Genomic DNA, 20,822 nt, shown 5'->3' on the forward strand with positions numbered 1-20,822 from the left:
ATCAGCAGGTTTGCAAATTCTGAACTTTAAAAGCACTGCAAACCTCTGGACGGGGCGGGGTGGGTGGGAATTTTACACTCCCGACAGCAAATACAAAGTTCTACACCAACTGTGGACGGAGATGGACTTGAGCGGTACACTAATCCAGCTGCTGCCTAGGCGTGTATCATCACGCTCTACGGACCCCCACCTGTTGAAGCAGCTGACCATGGCACTCCCCGACAGACTACCGGTGATGCTGGCGCCTGCCAGAGCCATCGTGCTGGCAGTTTCACTCAGGTTGTCACGCATGGTGCCGACACGATCCATGTGGCACCCACTTGCACTGAGGCTCCCCATCAGGCCACCGACGCTACCCTCACCGATGCTGGGGTTGTTTCGCGTTTCGGCCACAGATGTGGTGTCTTGAGAGAGAGACAGATTCACAATCAGCTTTTGTACTCATTATTCATACTAATGTGCTTTCTGCCAAGTGTTTTCTGTTGAGTGGTTACATTTTCTTTTATAGATTTCGTCGTCGTTAACATTGCAGACACACACGGTTCCTCAGATGAACCAATCTGTTCCTAATCACAATGCTGAGACAAAGACGCGACGCACTTTTCCCTCTCCAGACCCAACAGCAGCAATCTGAAACAGCACAGCTATCGCATTCCGCAGGCATAAGTCACCATCCTCGCGCATGCACGCTCATACACATACAGACACCGAGGCATGTGTCTGCTTGCTCAACCAGCCCTGAGTCAGCGATGACTGGCACTTTCCACAGCTCCCGCCCTGACCACACCTGTTGCAGCTGCACCGCTGCCCGCGTTCATCTCATTCTCGTCGTCAAACTCGATGCGCACACCCTTTCCGTTGCCGGCGGACACTCCGCAGCCCCCGCTGCGGCACAGGGATATGGGCACCACGCCGTACACATAGGCCAACATGATGGGCACCCCGATGCCTAGAGAGAGAGCGGGACAAATTAAGCACTACAGGAGGAAAAGGCACAAAGCGCGCGCACACACACACACACACACACACACACACACACACACACACACACACACCATGACTACCACTAGAAGGCAGTGCACTGGCTGATCACTCATTGTATATTTGCAACTGTAAATGTGAACTGAACAGCTGACCAGCAGTGTGAAGACCAAAACACTCTCCAGATAAGGCAAAGTTAGGACAGGGAGCCTGGCAGCAGTTACACAAGCCAACCAGGAGGGGACACTACGGCACAGGACAGTCAGAATGTCTGCTCAGCTGTCCTTTCACCTAAACCTACGCTAGAGGCGTAAATATGTGTTTAGTCACCACATTTCTTTCTGGCGTCAATCAATGGCGTTACTTTGTGTTGAGCTAAACAGTGGACAAAGACTTCAGTGAATCTGGTGCCCTTTGACTGCTGAACACTGAAACTGTTCACTGCAGGCCACACGCCACCACCAGCCGCTCACTGCTCTTAATCCATCAAACCGCTTCGAGTTAGCCCACTCAATGGGGTCCAGCATTGCCAGCTACATTCCCATCATCCTTTGTGTGTAAAATCATATCCTGCAATCTAGAATGTACAGCTAGAGCCTGTGGTCTTCAGCGGAATCATTTTGAAACTGTCCTCTTGACTGACCTCAGTAGGGTCATCACCCTTCAGTCAGTTCTGCTCTGGACTAAAGTTGGTCCTTGTATGACATCACTTTTGTACTTGCTCCTTGTTGTACTAAATGTGGTGACCACGGGTGTGCAAGGGATTATGGGTGACTACTTAGATGACATCCTGAGACCTGACCTCTGCTCAGACATATGCCCTGGTGAGCATTTCCCCAGTTCATCAGGCATTTTGCTTACCTACTGTTACAGCTGCCACCACAGGAGACACTATCACAGACAGGGTGACTCCACCTGCGATCACCAAGTTCCTCTTGTGCTTGGAGATGTCCTTCCCTTCATAGCGACTGTGGATCTGACGGGGCCAGAGAAGGGAGAAATGAGCCATTTCAGAGGTTAAGTCACCCGTAAGTCTGGATGCACTTCTCCTGGAAACCACCACAGACACGCGATGCTGCCACGACCTGTCCATACACACTAACGGTCTCTTTCTAGGAAGGACTTGCAGAACATTTAACATGCTAAACTTCTGGGGTTTCAAGAAACAAATCTGGGCCCAAAAGCCAGTACACTGGATTGCAGGATTAGAACCACAAAGATGACAATAGCAAGCAGCGACCGAGAATGTCTTTCACAGAGCCAGTGGCCAGGGACCAACCTTTCTCCCCACGTATACAGGGATGCCGATGATCATGGCAGGAATAGCGATGCCTGCGATGAGGGCGATGCCCACTGGGGCACCCACCAGTGTCCCCAGCTGCCACAGGATTTTCTTCTTGCGGCTCCAAGGCTTCTTCCCCCAGAAGGTGCATCCAGATGGGCTGGGGGGGGGGAAACCAATCCACATTTTAACATTAAACCCAGAGCCCTGCATTCTAACTCAGACATGGCCACATGAAGTCATGTAAATGGTCAGACTCTGTGCTGGAAGCTACTTAAATTTGTATTTTCAAAGTACACCTGAATCACTTGTAACTTTTCCACACGCTGTGCACGGAAAAGCCCAGGAAAGAGCTTTTTCACTGGAGCTAAGCAGCAAGGCACAGGCCATGTCAACCCCTCAGCTCACCTCAAATAGTGCAGGTCAGAGATCTCCTTCATGCAGAGCCAGCAGAACTCACAGCCACACACGGCACAGGTCATGTGGTTGCAGCTCCCATCATTCATTTTGATGATGTAGGCAGCACACCGTGGACATGGCTTGATATCATCGGCTGTTCCCAGAGGGGAACGAAAAGACAGACAGTTTCACTAATCACAAGCTCAACCCAGGGTGCCAAGAATTCCTATACTGTTGATTGTAACTCAGGACAAGAAGACTGGGTGTGTGTGTGTATATATATACATACACACACACACACACACACACACACACACACACACACACACACACCTTGTGCTCCGCTCTCCTGGCTGTAACTCAGGGATGATGAGCGTGTGGACCTCAGTCTGAGACTCTGGGCTCTCTGCTGCCTTGCAGCGTCACACGTCTGGTTGGGGTGCCACAGCTGCTTGCAGTGGTAGCAGAACTCTGTTCCGCAGCCCTCACGACCGCACATGATCTTGGGACAGCTGGCGCAACCGAAGGCTATCACGGCATACCTGTAGGCAGAACGTGGTCATGGTCATGGCTGCACGGTCTCCAGCATTCCTTATAATCAGTACCATGTAACATGGCTGATAAGTCATTTCTGTTGCTTCACGGTGTGCTCTCGGTGCACAAGCCAGTTGTCCGTGACATCATAAATAATTACACCTGTCAAAGAAGAGCTAATGAAAGGTACACATCATATGCAGAACAAGAGTTAAATGTAAAGCTACAGAGATGCATCCAATGTGACCAGGGATCACTTGGAGTTTAAAAATCATGTTTCTGCAGAAACAAACAGTGAAAATTTACTTTACTATCAAACATCCATATACCCAGCAATATGCAAAAACCTCAATCCGAGATCATGTTTACAGCTCCTCCGGACTCTTTCAGACCACTCTCTCAGACTCGAGTCATACACCTGCTGGTTTTCATTCAGTGCACTGAATTAAATATAATCATACCAAACAAAAGCATTTAAATATTTCCCAGATACAGGCAAAATAACTACAGAAGTAACACTAAATCAACAAGCAAAGCACTCAAGACTCAAGTGAGAGTCTGTGCAAAGGCCACTCTGCTGTGTTCCAGACCTGTGTGTGGGGAAACCCTTCCCTTTCCATTCTTTCTCAGGGTCCAGCAATCCAGGAAGCTGGCTGTCCACAGACATGCCCTGGTCCCACTCGGGCAATACTGTCAGGAACCAAGCTGGACATCTCGGGAGCCTGATCTTGCTCCACTGTATAGATGCAGCCCCATTGTCTCCAAAAGAAAATAAGCTACAGATGTGCTCCTCGGAGACACGCTCGTGGTTTCCACTGACAGGTAACAGCATGCTGGACCAGGGCCCGGGACAGCAATGCTCAGGCGCCAAGGGAGGAAACTGGGTCTGGAGAAATGGCCAGCCATGTGTTCCAAGGGTGCTGGGAGGGACTGCAGTCAGCGACAGGCCACGGGTAAACCTTCGCTTGCTCTAAAAGAGCTCATCCTGCATGCATCCTCTACATGACACTTTACATGAGTACCAAAGATGTACAAAAAATGCTTTAATCCAAAGTGTTTAAAGCACTGTCAAAAAACAAGGAGGAAACTTAGGAGAAACTTTGCAAGAAAGGAAGACATATTAAAAACACTTAGAACAAGAGGAGGAAACTGAATGTGACAGCAGAATAAAAGCCAGTGGAAACAAACAGGACTTCTTCAGAACTGCTTCCAGAACAGCCTCAGGAATACATGGCAACACTGGGCCTGCTGGGTGGGTGGGTGAGGGTAGAACCAGCCCTTTAGGCAACAATTTGGACCAACAATCACATTACAGCTTGGGAGGGACTCTCACATTGGGTCCACACGCCTCAGTGACACCATCACCGGGGAAACGGTCAACAATGAAGAGCTGATCACACAGGACACAGATGGCAAGTAAGCCATCGACACAAAAAAAAAAAAATTACAAAAAGATTCCAAGATTTCAATCTTTAGAATATGTGCAGCAAAACTTGCACAAGGACAGATCAAACGCCTGTTGTGTACAGGTTATGAAAACAACATTTCTTATAACTGGGGCCCTGGAGAGCACCAGTACAGCCTGTTGAACGTTACCCCGACTGACCCGTTTCTGGAAGGCTGCCTTCATCTGTCACTTAGGGACAGCAGGAACTTGTTTTACGTGACTAAGATACCTGACAAGCCCACTTGAGGAGATTAATGGTGACAGCTGAGGCTACCTTAGCTTGTGTCTTTTGGCACCCCTTATGAAAAGCATCCCTGAAGCCATAGCAAGTACGTAACAGCCACATAGTAAGGGCCAATGGGGGGAGCTGGGCTCAACTCAGAAGAACCTGATTAGCCGTTCTAAGATGATAGCTACCTGATTTCGACACAGGCTTTGCCAAATGCTGGCTGCCCAAACCAAGGGCTATGAGTGAGGGCATCATACAACTATTACTGGATTAAATTAATGGATGGTTATGTAAGTCACACCCCACTCTTCAAAGGTACGGAAAACGGGTTAAAAACATACGTGAACATTGTTGGCCGAAAGACAAAGGCAGGGCATTATCGACGCAGCCTTTCCAACGTGTTCGATACCATTGTATGCTCATAACTCACCTTAAAGAATGTTAACGACCATCCCTCTGCCGTAAGCGTGGTTTATTATTACAATCTGGTTAATGATTATGACAAGAAATTTACAATCTTAGGTTTTTACACTATGCTTCTTATAATGAGTTATCCATTTACACAGTTGGGTCATTTTTACTGGAGCCATTCAGGGTAAGAAACATGGTCAAGGTTACTACAACAGCAGCAGGGATTCAAACCTGGGTGCTTCTAATTGCCAAGTGCGCTAACACCTAACACCTAACTACTATACTTCGTTTAGCACAGTTTCAGTTTGCTCCACTCTTGAACCTCCTTCCAGACCAACAGATGCTGTGCGCTCCCTTTAATAAGCAAGGAGAGGGATAATTGAGACGTACCTTGCTGAACTGGGAAATCAAGTTACTATACAGCAGCAACGCCATTATTACCCGTCATCTGTTTTAGAAGTCTTATTTAATCTAGAATGCCCAGGAGGGGCGGGCAGCCGCTGGCACTTTTTCTTCTCCCTCGACTTTCAGCTGGAAGTTTTTGTTCCTTTCCTCCGTGGTCAGTAGGCAAAATTATAGCTTTATAAAAGCATTGATAATGTATTATGCTAGTCTGTAATCAACCATCTCGTTTCCTTGTCTGATGTATTTGTTTCTTCGCCCTCTGCCTGTGTTCAAGTTCTCAGTGTCACTGCGTGAGAAGAGCGCTCTATAAAAATAAAAATTAAAAAAACTGAATAATCGTGTTCTGTCATTTCTTAGAAAGGACAAAGTGATGAAAATTTTGCCTAATTTGCACAACTTGCTCGAAGCCAGCGATACAGAGGAAAGAGCACAAAAGTGAAGGAAGTGGACCTGTGACTAGAGGGATTCAGCCCCTCACGGGGTTCCCGTGGATTAACGGCATCCCAGCTGCTTCTGATTAAAATCATATCTTCAAGTGAGAGGAAGAACTGAAAAGCCCCCAGCTAGGCAATTTAACACTTCACTGGACATCCAGACTCATTCTTTGGAACGATTTGGGAGAACAATGTGAGAAGGAATATAATTTTTGCCAGGGAAACCAAGACTGTCTTCTCAAATGAACTCTTTAATATTTTCCAGAAATGCACGTTGCAAATTGTCACACCATCACCTCACCCACGGCAGAGCGCAAAGGGACAGACACGACATTGCCGAATATCCATCTTACCCGCAGTCGGGGGCGGGGCACCAGCGGCAGTCGGGGTCGGCCACCAGCCAACGGCGTAGCATGAACTCCTCATACTTCTCCATGAGCGCGCGGTCGGCCAGGATCATGCGGATGTCGTGAGGGTTGAAGCGCTCGGAGCACTCGGGGCAACTAATGTTGACACGGCTCTCGGAAATCTCGATGCGCAGGTACTGGCGCAAGCAATCTACGCAGGAGCGGTGCGGGCACGTCATGATCTCGGGGAAGAACTCGCGCGAGTGGCGCATCAGGCACAGTGGGCACTCCATTAGCTCTCCTGAGGATGAGGAGGCAGCAGAAGCGGAGGATGAGGAGGAGGAGGAGGCTGTCCCCGAGGAGGCAGAGGCCACCCCCGGCACGGAGAAGGCCGACGTCCGCTCGTGGCACATTTCCGAGTGGATGCTCTCCACGCTGGCCACGCCGCCATCCCCAACCAGGTCCCGGGAACACCGCTTGGGATCACGTCGACGGCGGAACAAGGAGGCCAGCGACAGGCGTCGCTTCTTGGGCGCCTTCTTCACGGAGGGCAGGCTGACAGAGGAAGCAGCAGACGACTGCAGATCCCGATCCGAACCCGCCGGCGGGCGCTTCTGCAGGCTCATGTCTCCTCTCACATTGATGGGGGTCGCAAGGGGTGGGGGGGAAGGAGGGAAGGGGGACAGGTTTTCAGACAGGAAAATGCAGTGTTTTAAGCCATGGCGGCTTCCCGCTGCCAGACAAGCATGAAAAGCTGTGTTGTGGAGCCTTAGGGTGTCCCTGGGAACCTGGAAAAAAGGAGAATACAGGACCAGTCAAGCAAGAACAGGAGCACACAGCTCCCCCAGCACACAGACAGCACGTTAATGACAGCAGTAGGCGCTTTAGGGAGATTCACAACACAGAAACCACACAATTGCCAAAAATTCCAACATTTCAGCTTGCTTTCTGGACCAACTCTCACCATTCATGAAAAATCTCATTAAAAAAGTCCCTTCTAAGAAATCAATACTAAAAGTAAAAGCTACAGTATACAACAATGTCACAGAAACTATGAGGATATTCCAGCTGAGCTACGTGGAATCCACCTACTTTGCATATTTCAGGTCTGAACTCTTCCCCGGGTGAGGGCGTACCAGCTCGCAGCACCGACAGCTTCATAAGACAAGTTCTCGTGAAAATTTGGGAGCGTTTCACATTCCTCCTGCACCTCGAATGAAATTGCTCACACGAACTACAGCAGCCGTATTGCGCTTCCTTGTAATTATGAGTTTAAAACCGTCATGGAAACCAGCATAAGACGCACACGCTTTTGGCTCTCGCAGCACTACAGCGCCCTCACTCACTAGCGTAAACTCCTCATTTCCCTATCCGTTGGGCTATTCGCCGCAGTAACCCTGAAGAGAGGCTGGGGTTGATGCTGAAGGGTGTGAATCAAGGAGACACCAGGCTCTAGATGTTCTCAGTACAAGGACATTAAGATGCAGCAGTAACTGCAAGGAGGAGAAAGCAAAGCCAAGTGAGAGATCTTCATGCCATTTCAACTTCAAACATTGATTTCAGAAACTACTAAATTAAGCATCAGGATAAAATGAGTAGGGGAAATTCAGAAAGGCCAGAAGTACTCCACCTCAATGGAAATGAAACCAAACTATTTTTTTTCTTCTCTGCATGTGACCTTTACTCTGCTGGGATCGACAGATAACCTGCGCTTTCTTAAACACACCTTTCGACTTACACAGGAACTCGCCGCACAGCCAGGCTCCGCATATTCAGGAAAATATTAACACAGCACCCTGGGGGGGGGGGGGGGGGGGGGGGGACCCACATTCAGTTGGAAAGCTTACAAGTCTGACCGTGGGGACCCCCGCTGTCGTGGCCTGTGCACACAACCCGTGGAACACTTATCTAAGAGCAGCCCGGGAATCACGCACGGGTGCAAGGTAGCCTACGCAACCCAAAGGGAGGAGCTCACAGAACAGAAGATGTTCAAGAGCTAATGGGACTAGCAGACAGCCCAGGATGCCCATGCGGAGAGCAGCAACACACTGCGAAACATTTGCCGGATCACCGTCCCACGTACATGACCGCACCAGCGGATCTGACGCACATCGACAATACAGATGTTAAACTTTGGCTACACGAAGTCAGTTCTACGGCTTAAAGCTTGCTTTATGTTGCTGAAGATCTGTTTCTGATCATACGAGAAATAAAATAAAAAATTAGAGCTACAGGAGACAATGCCGATAGGGGCAACTGGACTCAAATCGGAGGGGTTCAGGCCATAACACTGTCACCGATGGTAACTGGTGATTAGTTTAGTTTACAAGTGATCCTCAACAAAAATGTCAAATAGAACAGAAAAGAATATACTTTATTGTCCCATTTCTGGGAAATTTGTCTTGGACAACCATGACACGGCCAGTGCGCAACATTGGACTCGCATAAAACAATACATACGATAAAAAGAAATAAAGTAACAATCAAAATATATTAAAAACCTACTGTATACCAATGTAAAGTCTCAGTTTTGGAATTCTCTATTCAATAATTTAACCACAGTTGGCACAAAAGAATTTCTATAATGATTTGATTTACACATCAGAATCCTAAATCATCTCCCTGAGAGTAACATGTTAAAATTCTCATGTAAAATGTGTGTGTGGCCAATGTACACAAATCTGAGTTGCCAGCAAGTAATTAAAATACGTGCATACAGGCTTATTTTAGGCAGCATAACCCCACCAGCATCTTTTATATTTGTAATTATTTTGTAATTATTTGTCTGTGTTTTTTTTTTCCTTTCTTCCCCCCATTCACCAATTCATTCATTATGAAACCTGCATTTCCGATGAAAGGTTGCAGAGGTCTGGAGTCTACCCAGGAAGCACAGGGTATGAGGAGGGGGTTCACCCAGGACACACATTTACTGTATATTTTTTTCCCTTACAGATATTTACGACGTAAGGAAACGAAGTTCACAAGATCACTGCCTTTTTTTTTTTTTCTTTTTTTTCCCCAAACTGTGTAAAACATTCAGACCCTGTGTTAGAAGTGCAGTATAGCGTTAAATATCTGAATTCCCATTTCTGCTGTAGCACCCTTGATCAAAGTTGTTACCTTAAAATGATGCAGTAAAAATTACCCAGCCACATAAATGGGTAAACCCCAAAGAAACTTAAGTGGAGAAGAAAAGTGTCAGCAAAATCATCATTAGAGGTTTACGGTCCCAAATCTCTGCTGTAGCTCCACTTTTAATAAAGCTTACTAAGCTTTCAAATGAATTCAGGCTGGTTTGGGTTGCTCTCAAGAGCTCTAATTTTTCTTTTACTGCTGGAGGTTTTTATAATGACGGCAATTAATTTGTATTTAACAGTTAATGATAACTATTACATAAGTACATTATTCAATGTTACCGTCTGATTTAACAAATCAGTAACTGTTCCAAACCCCTGAAAAATACAAATAAGGGGGGGGGAGACTATTACAATGCTGGCTGGTACAAAATACTGGGCTTCCAAAACTTTAACAGAGATATTTGAAAAAGCCGAACAGTCTCTATGTAACATGAGCAACTTTTGCCAGGTATTAGCGTTGACGGTTTTCGAACACTTGCGGAAGGCTGAACATTCGCAGCAGCATGTTTCTGAACAGTTTGTCTGTAAACATGGAGTTTTTTTCCCATCCTGATTTAGTCACGCAGCCAAACAGTAAATTCCACGGGAAATGACCTTGACATCAACTAATTAAAAAAGTCACAGGACCTTTCATGACGTTGTTACGTGACCTACTCGCTTAAACATGAACTAAGACGCAAAAAACCGGATGTATAAAGAAAAGTTCTTCTTGCAGTTTCTGCACTTATGGTAGTTAATGCCATAAGTTCAGAAACTAAGCAGGCAAACTAGAAAATGAGCCATTTACTTCTAACACAAGTTGCTTCAAGCACAAGTGAATCATTAGGAATCCTTAAAAAGTACTTTGCGGTGTATAAATATTACGAACGTCGATGCGGCGGACTGGCCGGGACCCTGGAGCAACATCATGTGCACCCGGGTGGTTTCCCAGTCCCAGCGGCATCTACGCGGTCTCTCCGAAAATTCCGACGGTACCGAACGCCCTCCCCAACACCCCCTTTTTAAACAGGACCATCCCTCAGAGACGGGGCACGGTCTGCCGAGACTGTCCCAAAACAACGGACCGGACCGGGCGCTGAAGCTCACAGCTGGAGGAGAGAAAACACAGCAGCGCTACATTCCTGCGCTCTGGTTCACATCTTCAGGGACCCAGTCCAGGAAAGGTATGCGAGCAGGCTGTAGCCAGAGAACAGGAGATTCCTGCAACGGAGGGCAGCGCCATCAAAGCCCGCGCCGGAGACGGCACGAAGCACCACCATGCAACCCGGAGGCCTTGAGCAGAGTGTCAGACACAACAGGTCAATGGCGGCGAAGGATCTACAAAGAAGACAGCGGCTCTCGAACAAGGGGGTCCCCAATTGTGCCGATTCACAATTAAGAGACTGAGTACACACTTCAGATAGCAGAATACAATGCGCACGCGCACACATACACACACACACACACCAATTACAATGACGGAGCAACTTGCTAAGTCCGGAAACTGCAATCCCAAAAAAAAAAAAAAAAAAAAAAAAAAAAAAAGCATGTTTACTATGGACTGCAAAAATCTGAACTCTCTCTCCCAGTGTGTCCCACTATTCTAGCAGCCAGCCATCTTTTGGAAAGAGACCAGTACTAGGGGGAAATCGGTGACCTTCTGCGCAAAGGGGGACGTCTTCTGAGAGAGACGGCGTCAGCCGTCAACATACACAAACAGTACAGAACAATCCTGCAGGTCACTAAAGTGATTCCTAACACATTCATCATTTCACGCTGTCGACAGCGATGCGACACACAGGACCCGTACCTACTAGACAGACGTAGCCAAAACAGCCTCATAAGAATACAAATCATGGGGAAAGGAGAGAGAGAGAGGATCAATCTTCCCTCAAACACTATTTAAATGAGGTGCTGATGAAAAAGCTCAATTGATAATTCCCCCAGCATTCCTTCGAGAAATGATGTACGACGCCGTCACAAGAGCCACTTTCTGTTCCACGATTCACCATATTGCAGTGGCGGCACATAAAAGACGCCGTGTGATGAAGTGCGTTACTTCGAGCGCTTTATCACGTTCGCCCGGCAGCCTCATTTTCCGCACGCCGTGGAGCGCCCGCACCTCGTTCCTGCTGCACTTATCGCTCGCCGCAGGTGTTGCGCGCTCCTCTCGCTCGTGCCTCCAAACACACTCGACTCCTGTCCCATTCCCACAGTCCCACGACACACACCGGATGTTCGAAAGCACGCTGCAATACCCCCCCCCCCCCAGCAAGAAACACTAGAGCGGGGGCTGCAGTAAGAAAGCACTGCAAGATTTCTGATCTCTTTCAGGAGACGGCTGAGGAAGCGGAGGACTGTGGGCTCCCCCTGCACAGAGAGCTCAAATCTGGCCTCCATTACGGACGGATGGCTTCGGCACGTTTGCATCCACGCGAAGGGGGGGGGGAGCTGAAGGAGGAGGGGGAAGACGACCGCAAACACTAACGGATTTCCATGGGATCTCGGGGAGGCCGGGACAAACGGTGCCTGTGTGGACTGAACTGCTCGAAAGAGTTCCACGTGGAAACACACGACTTATTTCTGCATTAGCAGAACCGCTGCATCCTCAGCCTGCGTTCATCCAGCGTAACACGTCAGCGGGAAGCGACCCGGAGGGACATCGGACAGAAAGTCATCTTTACGGCACTGAGCACCGCTGCGCTTTGTCAACAGCACAGGTTGACTGGGAGTCTCTGGAAGAGCAGCCTTGCTTAGAAAGGAGCACAAACTCAACAGAAGTTATAAATAAAATGTTGGAATATGAAAACACACTGGGAAAAAAGTGACAATTACAGCTGGATTTTATGATTATAAATGATCAGGGAATTAACCGTTTCATAATGAACATTCTTACAGCATTGTTATTATATTCATTACTATCTCTAACTACGCACCATAAACAATTTTCAGGGAAATAAAGCGAGTACAAAATTTTTTATCCAATTTTTGGACATTTTCCTTGGACGGGTCCTTAGCTACAATGTAAGAATTGATAAAAGCTATAAAAAAAAAAAAGTGTTAAAAATTTGTGATGTAGGGAAAAGACAACTCCTTTTTAATCCATCTGCCAAATTCAAGTATGTTGTGTGTCAATTTCCTACTTGGATATTGTAACACACACACACACACACACACACACACACACACACACAGAAAAGTTGGAAAGCATGACACACGTCACACACGAGTAGGGCAGGTGGACTAAAAAGGAGAGACAAACACACACAACTGGCTCGGCTCGCAACGGAGGGTTGCGAGGGAACCCCAACGTCTGTAACGCAAGAGAACCTCTTCCGAAGATCCTACGAGGAAGCTCCGTGCTGAAATCAGACACAAGAAAAGGCAAAAACCACCGTGGGCCAAACTCTCACGGAGTCATAAACTCAAAAGCTCAACCCGTCTCAGTTTTACCCTTCAGGGACCGAAGCCGACGACTCGTCTGCCTCTGTGTTCACTCATAACAGAACTCAGTCATAACGTCAACTTGGTGTTGTCATGAAACTGCAGGGGTGCTTATGGTAACAGGCTCAGCTCTTACTGTAAAAGTATGCAAAATGATCATGTTTGCATGTAGAAAAAGCTCCCAAAAAAGGGCAAGCTTATTTACACTCCAAATATTACTGTGAATGACCTGTCTACACACTTAGCCCTACATCGCTTCATAACCAGAACAAAATGGAGCAATTCTTATTCCCAACGTCCATATCCAAAACGTGCAATTTTCTCACCTACTTAACAGCAATTTTACAAGAAATTAAGTTACTATTCCTTTTCTCAAGGGTTTCATAATGCTGGTCTGAGCACGGTTCCCTGGTGCGGTGAAACGAAAGGAGAATTTGACTCCGCCGTGCATTTGCATGTTTGTCTCTTTCTTACCACACCGAAGACACGCACAGTACCACATTGTGAAGTGTTCCCCTAACACAAGTGCTGCGAACAAATCGCATTTTACAGAGAAGAAACTTGACAGCAAAACAAAGCAAATTATAAATACGACAATTCATTAATTGCCTGTTCAGCCACAGGAATTAATAGAAATTGTAACTTTCTCCCCAGGTTAAAACTACAATTAACCTGGGATTTTTTTCCCTTTTTTTAAAAAAAAAAAAAAAAGCCTTTAATATTCCAAAACCCTGCATTACAGACACCAGGACACTTAAGTCATGAATTAAAGCACTCGGTGAAAACAGATTCTATCAACATCACGTGAATGAGTGCTTTACAGCAACATGTTCTCATACTATTACAGGCCTCTGTATGGGGACTGCGGTGTGTTGTGTTCAACACAGCGCGTGGGATTAGTGATGGGCCTTGAACCTGAGCCCCTCAACAAGCACAAGGATCTTACCACAAATCTTCCAGTAAACCTAGTAAATATCACTCGCCTGCAACTGCTACAAGAAGTCCACACGGCTCCGACACACTCACTGGGCACTAAGGAGAAGGGAAAAAAAAACAGACGTGTAGTTTTATGGCTTCAATACTAGGAACTTCAGAGTACTGGGAAACCTAAACCCAGATGAGAGTTTACAGAGTGTTAAATATACGCTTCTCAGAACACGGAGGGGGGAAAAGTGGTTTAGATGCACTATCAACCACCTTTTTTTTTTATTTAAAAAAAAAAAAAAAAATGTTACAAAAAGGCAAATGTATAAAATGTACAGAGAGTAAATAATGAGAGAACACACTGCTGTACACCACCAGACACTGAAAATGAAACTAAAAATTCGCAGGAAGTTTAGTCCCATGACAAACATGTGCATTCACATATCCCAGAAACCACAGGAAAAACTTGTCCTCACCTGGAGGTGAATGTTTTTTAAAAAAAAAAAAAAAATCCTGAAAGAAGCTTCCTGAAGAAAATGGGAAAGTGTTTACCGGAATGACCTTCCTATAAAATGAACAAAAGCTGCTAAAGAATCTCTCACCAATATTATTAAAAAGAAAAAAAAAAAAAAAACAGCAATCCCAAAGTTCTTCCTGTAATGACTCAATGACATTTCAAACTGTCACCAGATCTTCAATAACTTCCACAGCAAAAATTCTACATTACTGGTTAGAGCTGCCGCCTTCAACTTGCAAAACCCGGGTTGCAATCCCACCTCCTGCTGCAGTACCCATAATCAAAGCATTTAGCCTGACTTGATACAGTAAACTTACCCAGCTGTAAAGATCACCAGCAGGTAAATCATTTTAAGTAGCTTAATGCTGTCGGTCGCTCTGGTGAAAAGTCAACTAAAGGAACACGCGTAGATGTAGGAAATGAGTGTGTCGAACGCATGACTTCTGAGATTTTTCCCACTGGGAAACTCGAGGCCTCCGTCAACTGCGAACACCCTGTCAGGCCAATGGGGCACTTTCCTTTATAGAAGACAAGCGAATGAGTCTCTGGCTGAAAGACCTCTGACCCTTTTCGACCTGGAACGCGTGCAAGGGTTCCTCCTCGATACAGCTATAAGAGATACAAAGACACGCGCGCCGGCTCAGAGGACCGAGAAAGAAGTCCCGTGACACAGCCGAGTGCCATAATGCCTCCCAGAAGGCCTCCGCTGGTGACTCAGCATGCGGGGGTGGCCCTTGCTGGGAGCCTCTGATAATCATTGCAGTGGTGCTGCTGTGCCGGTTCACACCCATTTTCACACAGAGATGTCTGGATCCCATTAACATCGGCACTGGAGAAAACCGGTGCTCACCGGTCCCACCCTGGGCTGCAACCCCAACATCTGTATCTCACTGCCTTCAACCTTGAATTTTAGGTAGCATAGGGCCTTCTGAAGCTCTTTGCTTTTCACCAGCAACCAGGGCAATTTGTACACAGTTTAGCGACCCGATGGAAACCCATACAGCCTGACTTTTGCAGGTACTCCATTAAACTGCCACCTTTAGTGCATAAAACTTCATAACTCCCTTCAAATTGCAGATTTGAGCAAAAAAGGAAACTGCAGCATAGATAGTGCAAAACCACAGAGCATAAAACTGTAAGTAAATAATAAAAGCAGTGCTGTACCAGAGATTTTTGGCAAACACATATAACAGACGCATCAATATTTTTTAAAAAAAAAAAAAAGAGAAAAAAAAGAGAAAAAATTACAAGAGCAGTGCACGTTACAAAAAATCGATCAACAATATCCAAAACAGAAGTTGCTCCAAGTTAAAATAAAAGTGCAACAGGCCATTGTGTGCATTTCATCCATCAGCGGCCTCCTTTCTCACGTCCCCCGAGCATCCCTGCTTCACGAAGGAAGACAGGAAATGACATCAGCGTCCAGGCATCCTGGATCAGCTGCCGTCGTGCGTACGTGCGCAACAGCGTGTCAGGGACTCTGTGCCCGGGTTTCTGTGACAGCGCATGTGTATCTCTGTCCATCAAGCGTGGAAAGAAAAATGTGTGTACAACTTTGCCCAAGTGTATATGGGGTCCCTTGAGTGTGAGAAACCATCTCCTGTGAAGGTCTCCTCCCACACATCCACGAAGAGCTTATCTGGGACTTTTTGGGCCAAGGGCTGGATCCCCAGCATACACTGCTCCAAGCCCAGCAGACCAAAACCTCTGTTAGCTTGCTAAGAACATTTTACATCTCACTAGGGAAAATAAGTTCTGCTGGATATAGCACTGCTCAGACGAAGCCACAATCTCTTTCAAAGCTACTGAACATGTTCCCCAGATGATGTGCCACATAATGCCACCATCAGTCTTCTCCCGTCTCAGTAAGATGTTCATCGTGTTGAGCTTTAGTAACAAACCAGGGCACTGGCTGCTTCCGTCGAGGCCAGTACGAGAGCAGCGATCCTCTTCCTGAGGGTTCGGAACTCGGGCAGATTCCCTCAAAATTCATTCCTGGAGCACCTCAGCACAAGGACTTGCAAAACAGGAAAAAAAAAAAAAAAACAGCCCCAAACACGCACTACAGAAAATGAGATCGGAAACACCGGTGTTCAACACCTCCTCTACCTCTGGAGAACTCGACCATTTAACGAGAGAACTTTTACAGCTCAACCCCAAAATGCGGGACCGACACCTGAAAGCTCACTGAGGAACGTTCTGGAGACAAGTCCCAGGTGCCATTCGCAGGCCTTGGAAAGAGGGGCATCACCAGGCTGCCCTGCCCCCTCAGTGCCCCGGTCACAAGTTGAGTGAAAACTGTTGTTGCCGCTCACCACCACCGAGCCACATCGATAAATTGCACCATATCCTTCTAGAAGCACAGCCATTAGGGAGGAAGTGAAGGCTAGGGGCCAAGGGAACATAAACAGGTAAATCAGTGTACTTAATATGACCTCTAAGAACAAGAAAAGACCTAGCTGGCTATTCTGGTTTTTCCCCCTTATACTATTCAGATTTAGCAGAAAAAATCTCTGCAAACATCTGTTTTATATCAGTAAATTGGCAAAGAATGGACGCAAATGCTGTAGTAAACATGTGAACTGATCTTGCCTGATGCAACACTGCACCAACAAAATATTTAGACTACACAGTCCATAGTATAATTTATAACTTTCTGCAGACTGCATAGATCTTCCTGCAAACAACTAAATTTACATAATACATACCAACACAGAGGAGGTGCGCAAAGGGAAAAGAATGTCACATTTCTATGACGATTGAAATACCTGGGAAAACTCAAGTCATACTGTTTTTTTTTTTTTTTTTAAAAAATAGGAATAATAATGATGAAAAGTTTTTTTTTTAAAAAAAAAGGTCCATTTTAAAAATATGTAAACAAGCATACAGGACCTAAAGAACTGTGACAGGTGCCATCTGGGAGGACAACTTTTGACAAGCAGAACCTGCTAAGCATGTGGGTGAGAGACATATTTTGAGAACATTTTTGTTCTGAAGTTTCATGTAAGCTATGGGAATACTTTTTCCTTGTGACATAACTTTTGTCAAGCATCACTTAGACAAGACTCAGTTCTTAGCCCTGGGGGCATCCTAACGTTTAGGAATGAGCTGCATTTATTAAATACAGATTTGTTTCTAAGGAAAACGTGATGTAACAAGACAGGCACTAAATTTCAAAACACACGTTATACTTCAGCGGAACCTTAGTTACATTGTAATTTCTTCTTAAACCCTCCTTCCTCATCTGACTTTTCCAGTCGCGGCCATGAACTTTAGCATTCGCACACAAAAGCGAATCAACAGGTTATTGACATCAAAAAATAAATAAAAAACTTCCGCAGTAGAAGCAAACCTGAACGGGGCTGAAGGTTTTAAAAATTAGCTGAAATGATGCTTTCGAAATGTCAGCCGCATACAGCCAAACAACGTTACCACTGACAGCTACTTGTCTTCCAGTGTGGGACAAAAACAAGAGCTTCATCCTCCAGAAGCCTGCTGAATTACCATAATGAAACAGGGAGGACATTTAAATAAAAAAGCTGAACTTAAAATAAACCAACTACAAACCATAAGCTGTGATTTTGTAGCAGTTTCAAAAATGCCGTCACGCCTTGGAAGTGGAAGTGTCTGTAAGGTGTGAAGAGCAAGCAGTGATCTCAGACCAGCTGGTGCCAACCTTCCCATAACCCTTTTCTGGGTGGGGGGGTTGAAACAGTATTGACAGGGCAACAGATTGTCACCTAATGACACCGGGCTCCTCATATTCTGACCCCTGGATTCAGCCAGATGCTGCAGCAACCTGGTTCTGGAAAAGGCGCGTGGAGCTGCACGGTTCCTCAACGCCAGAGCCAGAAGTGTATCTCTGGAACATCTGCGGTCACCGGCAAACACTGGTGAGACACACGCATGGAAGAGGAATCAAAACCTCTAACCACTCGCTTGAAATAGTTTGACATTGCCTGTTTTAGACGTTAGCCAGCGTCACACCTTCTATAAGTATTCCCTACCCCACAGAAAACCACCGAAATTTGAAAAACTGAGCTTCGTGAACAAAAGGGCTCATAATGCTTCCAAGGTACTGAAACACAACTGGCCAGTCTGGTAAAGGCCACGTGATTCAGAACTTACGGCGTGGGCCAGAGCTGTGCCAGGGATAGCACTAAAATATATTTATCCTGCTTATTTAAACAGTTATAAATCCAAGATTTGCAGTTGCATGGAAGAATAAACATCATAAGGCTCAATGTGAACAACACAGAGTCCGCGAAACGTATGGAACGGTTTTGCCCCTGAAACCAGCCTGCTGTGTAAATATAAGCTGGCATTTTGCACTGACGATAAAGCACTTGCTTTCAGGGAGGGGAAATAAGGTTCAGACACCAGTGAAAAGTAGCCCACGCTGCCTGTACGAAAAATACAGTTTTCAGGGTAAATGTTTCTGACACTTGCACTTTAATACATTTATTAAAAACCTTCTTGGGATAAAGTGCAATTTACACATCACAAAAGCATGTTAGTCAGTAGCATTCTAAAGCAAATATCAGGTGGTTTTGGGTAGAGTGGTCAAACACTGCTGAACGAGTCCCTCAGAAGGCAACGCTGATTTTTTTTTTTTTTTATATATCTACAGCACAAGGTGAAACACAAATTAAAACAAAACACACAACTTGGTCAACTTCATGTGGGGGGGGTGGGTGGACCTTTGAAAGCTGAGATTCATGCAGCTGCGCTGTTCGGGGTCTGAGGGCGGTTAGCTGAATCTCCAAGGCCCTTGAGCACAGCGAGCTACAGAAAACAAGGGCTGACCCACCCAGAGTGCTGATGGGTGTTGACGCAAATCTGACTCCGCTCTATCTCAAGCGGAGACAAAACAACCTACAAGAATTCCGGGCAGGGAGGGGGATGAAATCGTTTACCGAGATGCGCTGCAATAGGTCTGGGATCTTGCCCCCACAAGCTGTGTTTACCCCGAGGAAAGCACACAAAGGTCATCCAACTATCCCAAAAAACAGGCCGGGCTGCTGCACAGCAGATGGAAGAGTGAGGGCGAACATGGCTGGGATCACCCTTGCCGTTTTAACTTCACAAAGAAAATAGTGGAGCCTCCCTTCTAAAGAGTTATAGTGCAGGACGAGATGACACCTCCCTTCAGTCTCATCTGACATTTACATTTATTCATTTAGCAGATGCTTTTCTCCAAAGCAACGTACAGCTCAGAGAAAATACAAATGTGTGCACTACATTAGGAGAAAGAGACATAGTTGCAGACACGCGATTCTTAAGTAAACAGTTTCTTTCCACTTGATGCACCGATGTTCATCGCACAAATAGGTGCATAAAACTCAGAATAGACAAATTCTGATCACCTTCCTACAATTTCTTTTTTTTACACAAACATTTACATACAATACAGGAGTAGCAGATGTGAAGGCTTGATCTGGGCATAATCACAAAGTTACGCTGCATGAACATTTACACCATACGTGATCTTCTTGGAGGAGAATGACAATAACCTGTTTGACAAAAATCACCTGGAAAGAAAAGAAAATTCGACTTGTTTTTTTTTTTTAAAAAAAGAATTTATATCCATTTGTATATACAGGTGGTCCCCAAGTTACGATGGTCCGACTTACAATTTTTTGGTGGTACGATAGCAGTACGCATTCAGTAGAAACCGTACTTCGAATTTTGTTTTTTTGTTGTCCCCAGGGCAAGCAATATGCGGTACAATACTCTGTGATGCTGAACAGCTGTCATGGCGAACAGCGGATGAGGGGGAGGCTGGAGCCAAGGGCAGGATCGTTTATTTAAAACCAAGGGATCAGACGTGTTCTCGTTGTTGGGGACAGGCAAAGAGTCAGTCAATCGACGGTCAGGATGAGAACAAAGATCCCGTAGACAAAGTCAGGAGGTGAGGCAAATGGTCAGCAGCCAGGGAACGAAGAACAGGATACAAGGACGAAGGGGAACAGGACGTGGAATGCGGAGAGTATCATTGATGGAGAGGGACCGTTTGTCTCAATGAGATTTCGCAAACGAGAAGAGGCGGAGAGGTGTTTTTGTAGCCGAGTGCTCCGATTAAAGCCAGGTGCTGCTTGTTCAGGTGCGGGTGTGGACATAACAGCAGCGATCCGCATCTCCCAGTCTGCCACGCGGGCGCTAGCGTATACAAACGATACTCTACAGTGTTCTGTGTTGCTAGTGTTTTTTTGGATACCCCCCTGTATCTATGTTGTGTTTTGTGCATCCATCATGTCTACGAAATAGCCATCTGTATCTCCTGCTACTGGTGAGAAGAGGTGAAAGGCAATTACTCTTGAGGAGAAACAAGGTAATTGCCTCGCATGAAGGT

The 20,822-nt window shown here is 46.1% G+C and overlaps 1 protein-coding gene across 3 annotated transcripts in view; it reads right to left on the reverse strand.

Annotated features, from left to right (window-relative positions):
• LOC108940684 (E3 ubiquitin-protein ligase RNF19A-like) overlaps nucleotides 1-20,822 on the reverse strand; it is a 28,466-nt gene that overhangs the window by 1,239 nt on the left and 6,405 nt on the right. The window contains exons 1-8 of one of the 3 annotated variants that reach the window (XM_018763003.2): nucleotides 7,606-7,614; nucleotides 6,476-7,257; nucleotides 2,996-3,204; nucleotides 2,672-2,816; nucleotides 2,261-2,423; nucleotides 1,843-1,957; nucleotides 788-949; nucleotides 191-404 (exon numbers count right to left, since the gene is read on the reverse strand). In XM_018763003.2, the coding sequence (XP_018618519.1) occupies nucleotides 191-404; nucleotides 788-949; nucleotides 1,843-1,957; nucleotides 2,261-2,423; nucleotides 2,672-2,816; nucleotides 2,996-3,204; nucleotides 6,476-7,095 (1,628 nt within the window). In that variant the 5' untranslated portion in view covers nucleotides 7,096-7,257; nucleotides 7,606-7,614. Of the gene's footprint in view, nucleotides 1-190; nucleotides 405-787; nucleotides 950-1,842; nucleotides 1,958-2,260; nucleotides 2,424-2,671; nucleotides 2,817-2,995; nucleotides 3,205-6,475; nucleotides 7,258-7,605; nucleotides 7,615-20,822 lie in introns of those variants that run through there. The other 2 variants (XM_029259975.1, XM_018763002.2) reach the window with 2 other exon arrangements.

The sequence above is a fragment of the Scleropages formosus genome, chromosome 18 (assembly GCF_900964775.1).
Source record: "Scleropages formosus chromosome 18, fSclFor1.1, whole genome shotgun sequence".
Classification (NCBI taxonomy): domain Eukaryota; kingdom Metazoa; phylum Chordata; class Actinopteri; order Osteoglossiformes; family Osteoglossidae; genus Scleropages; species Scleropages formosus.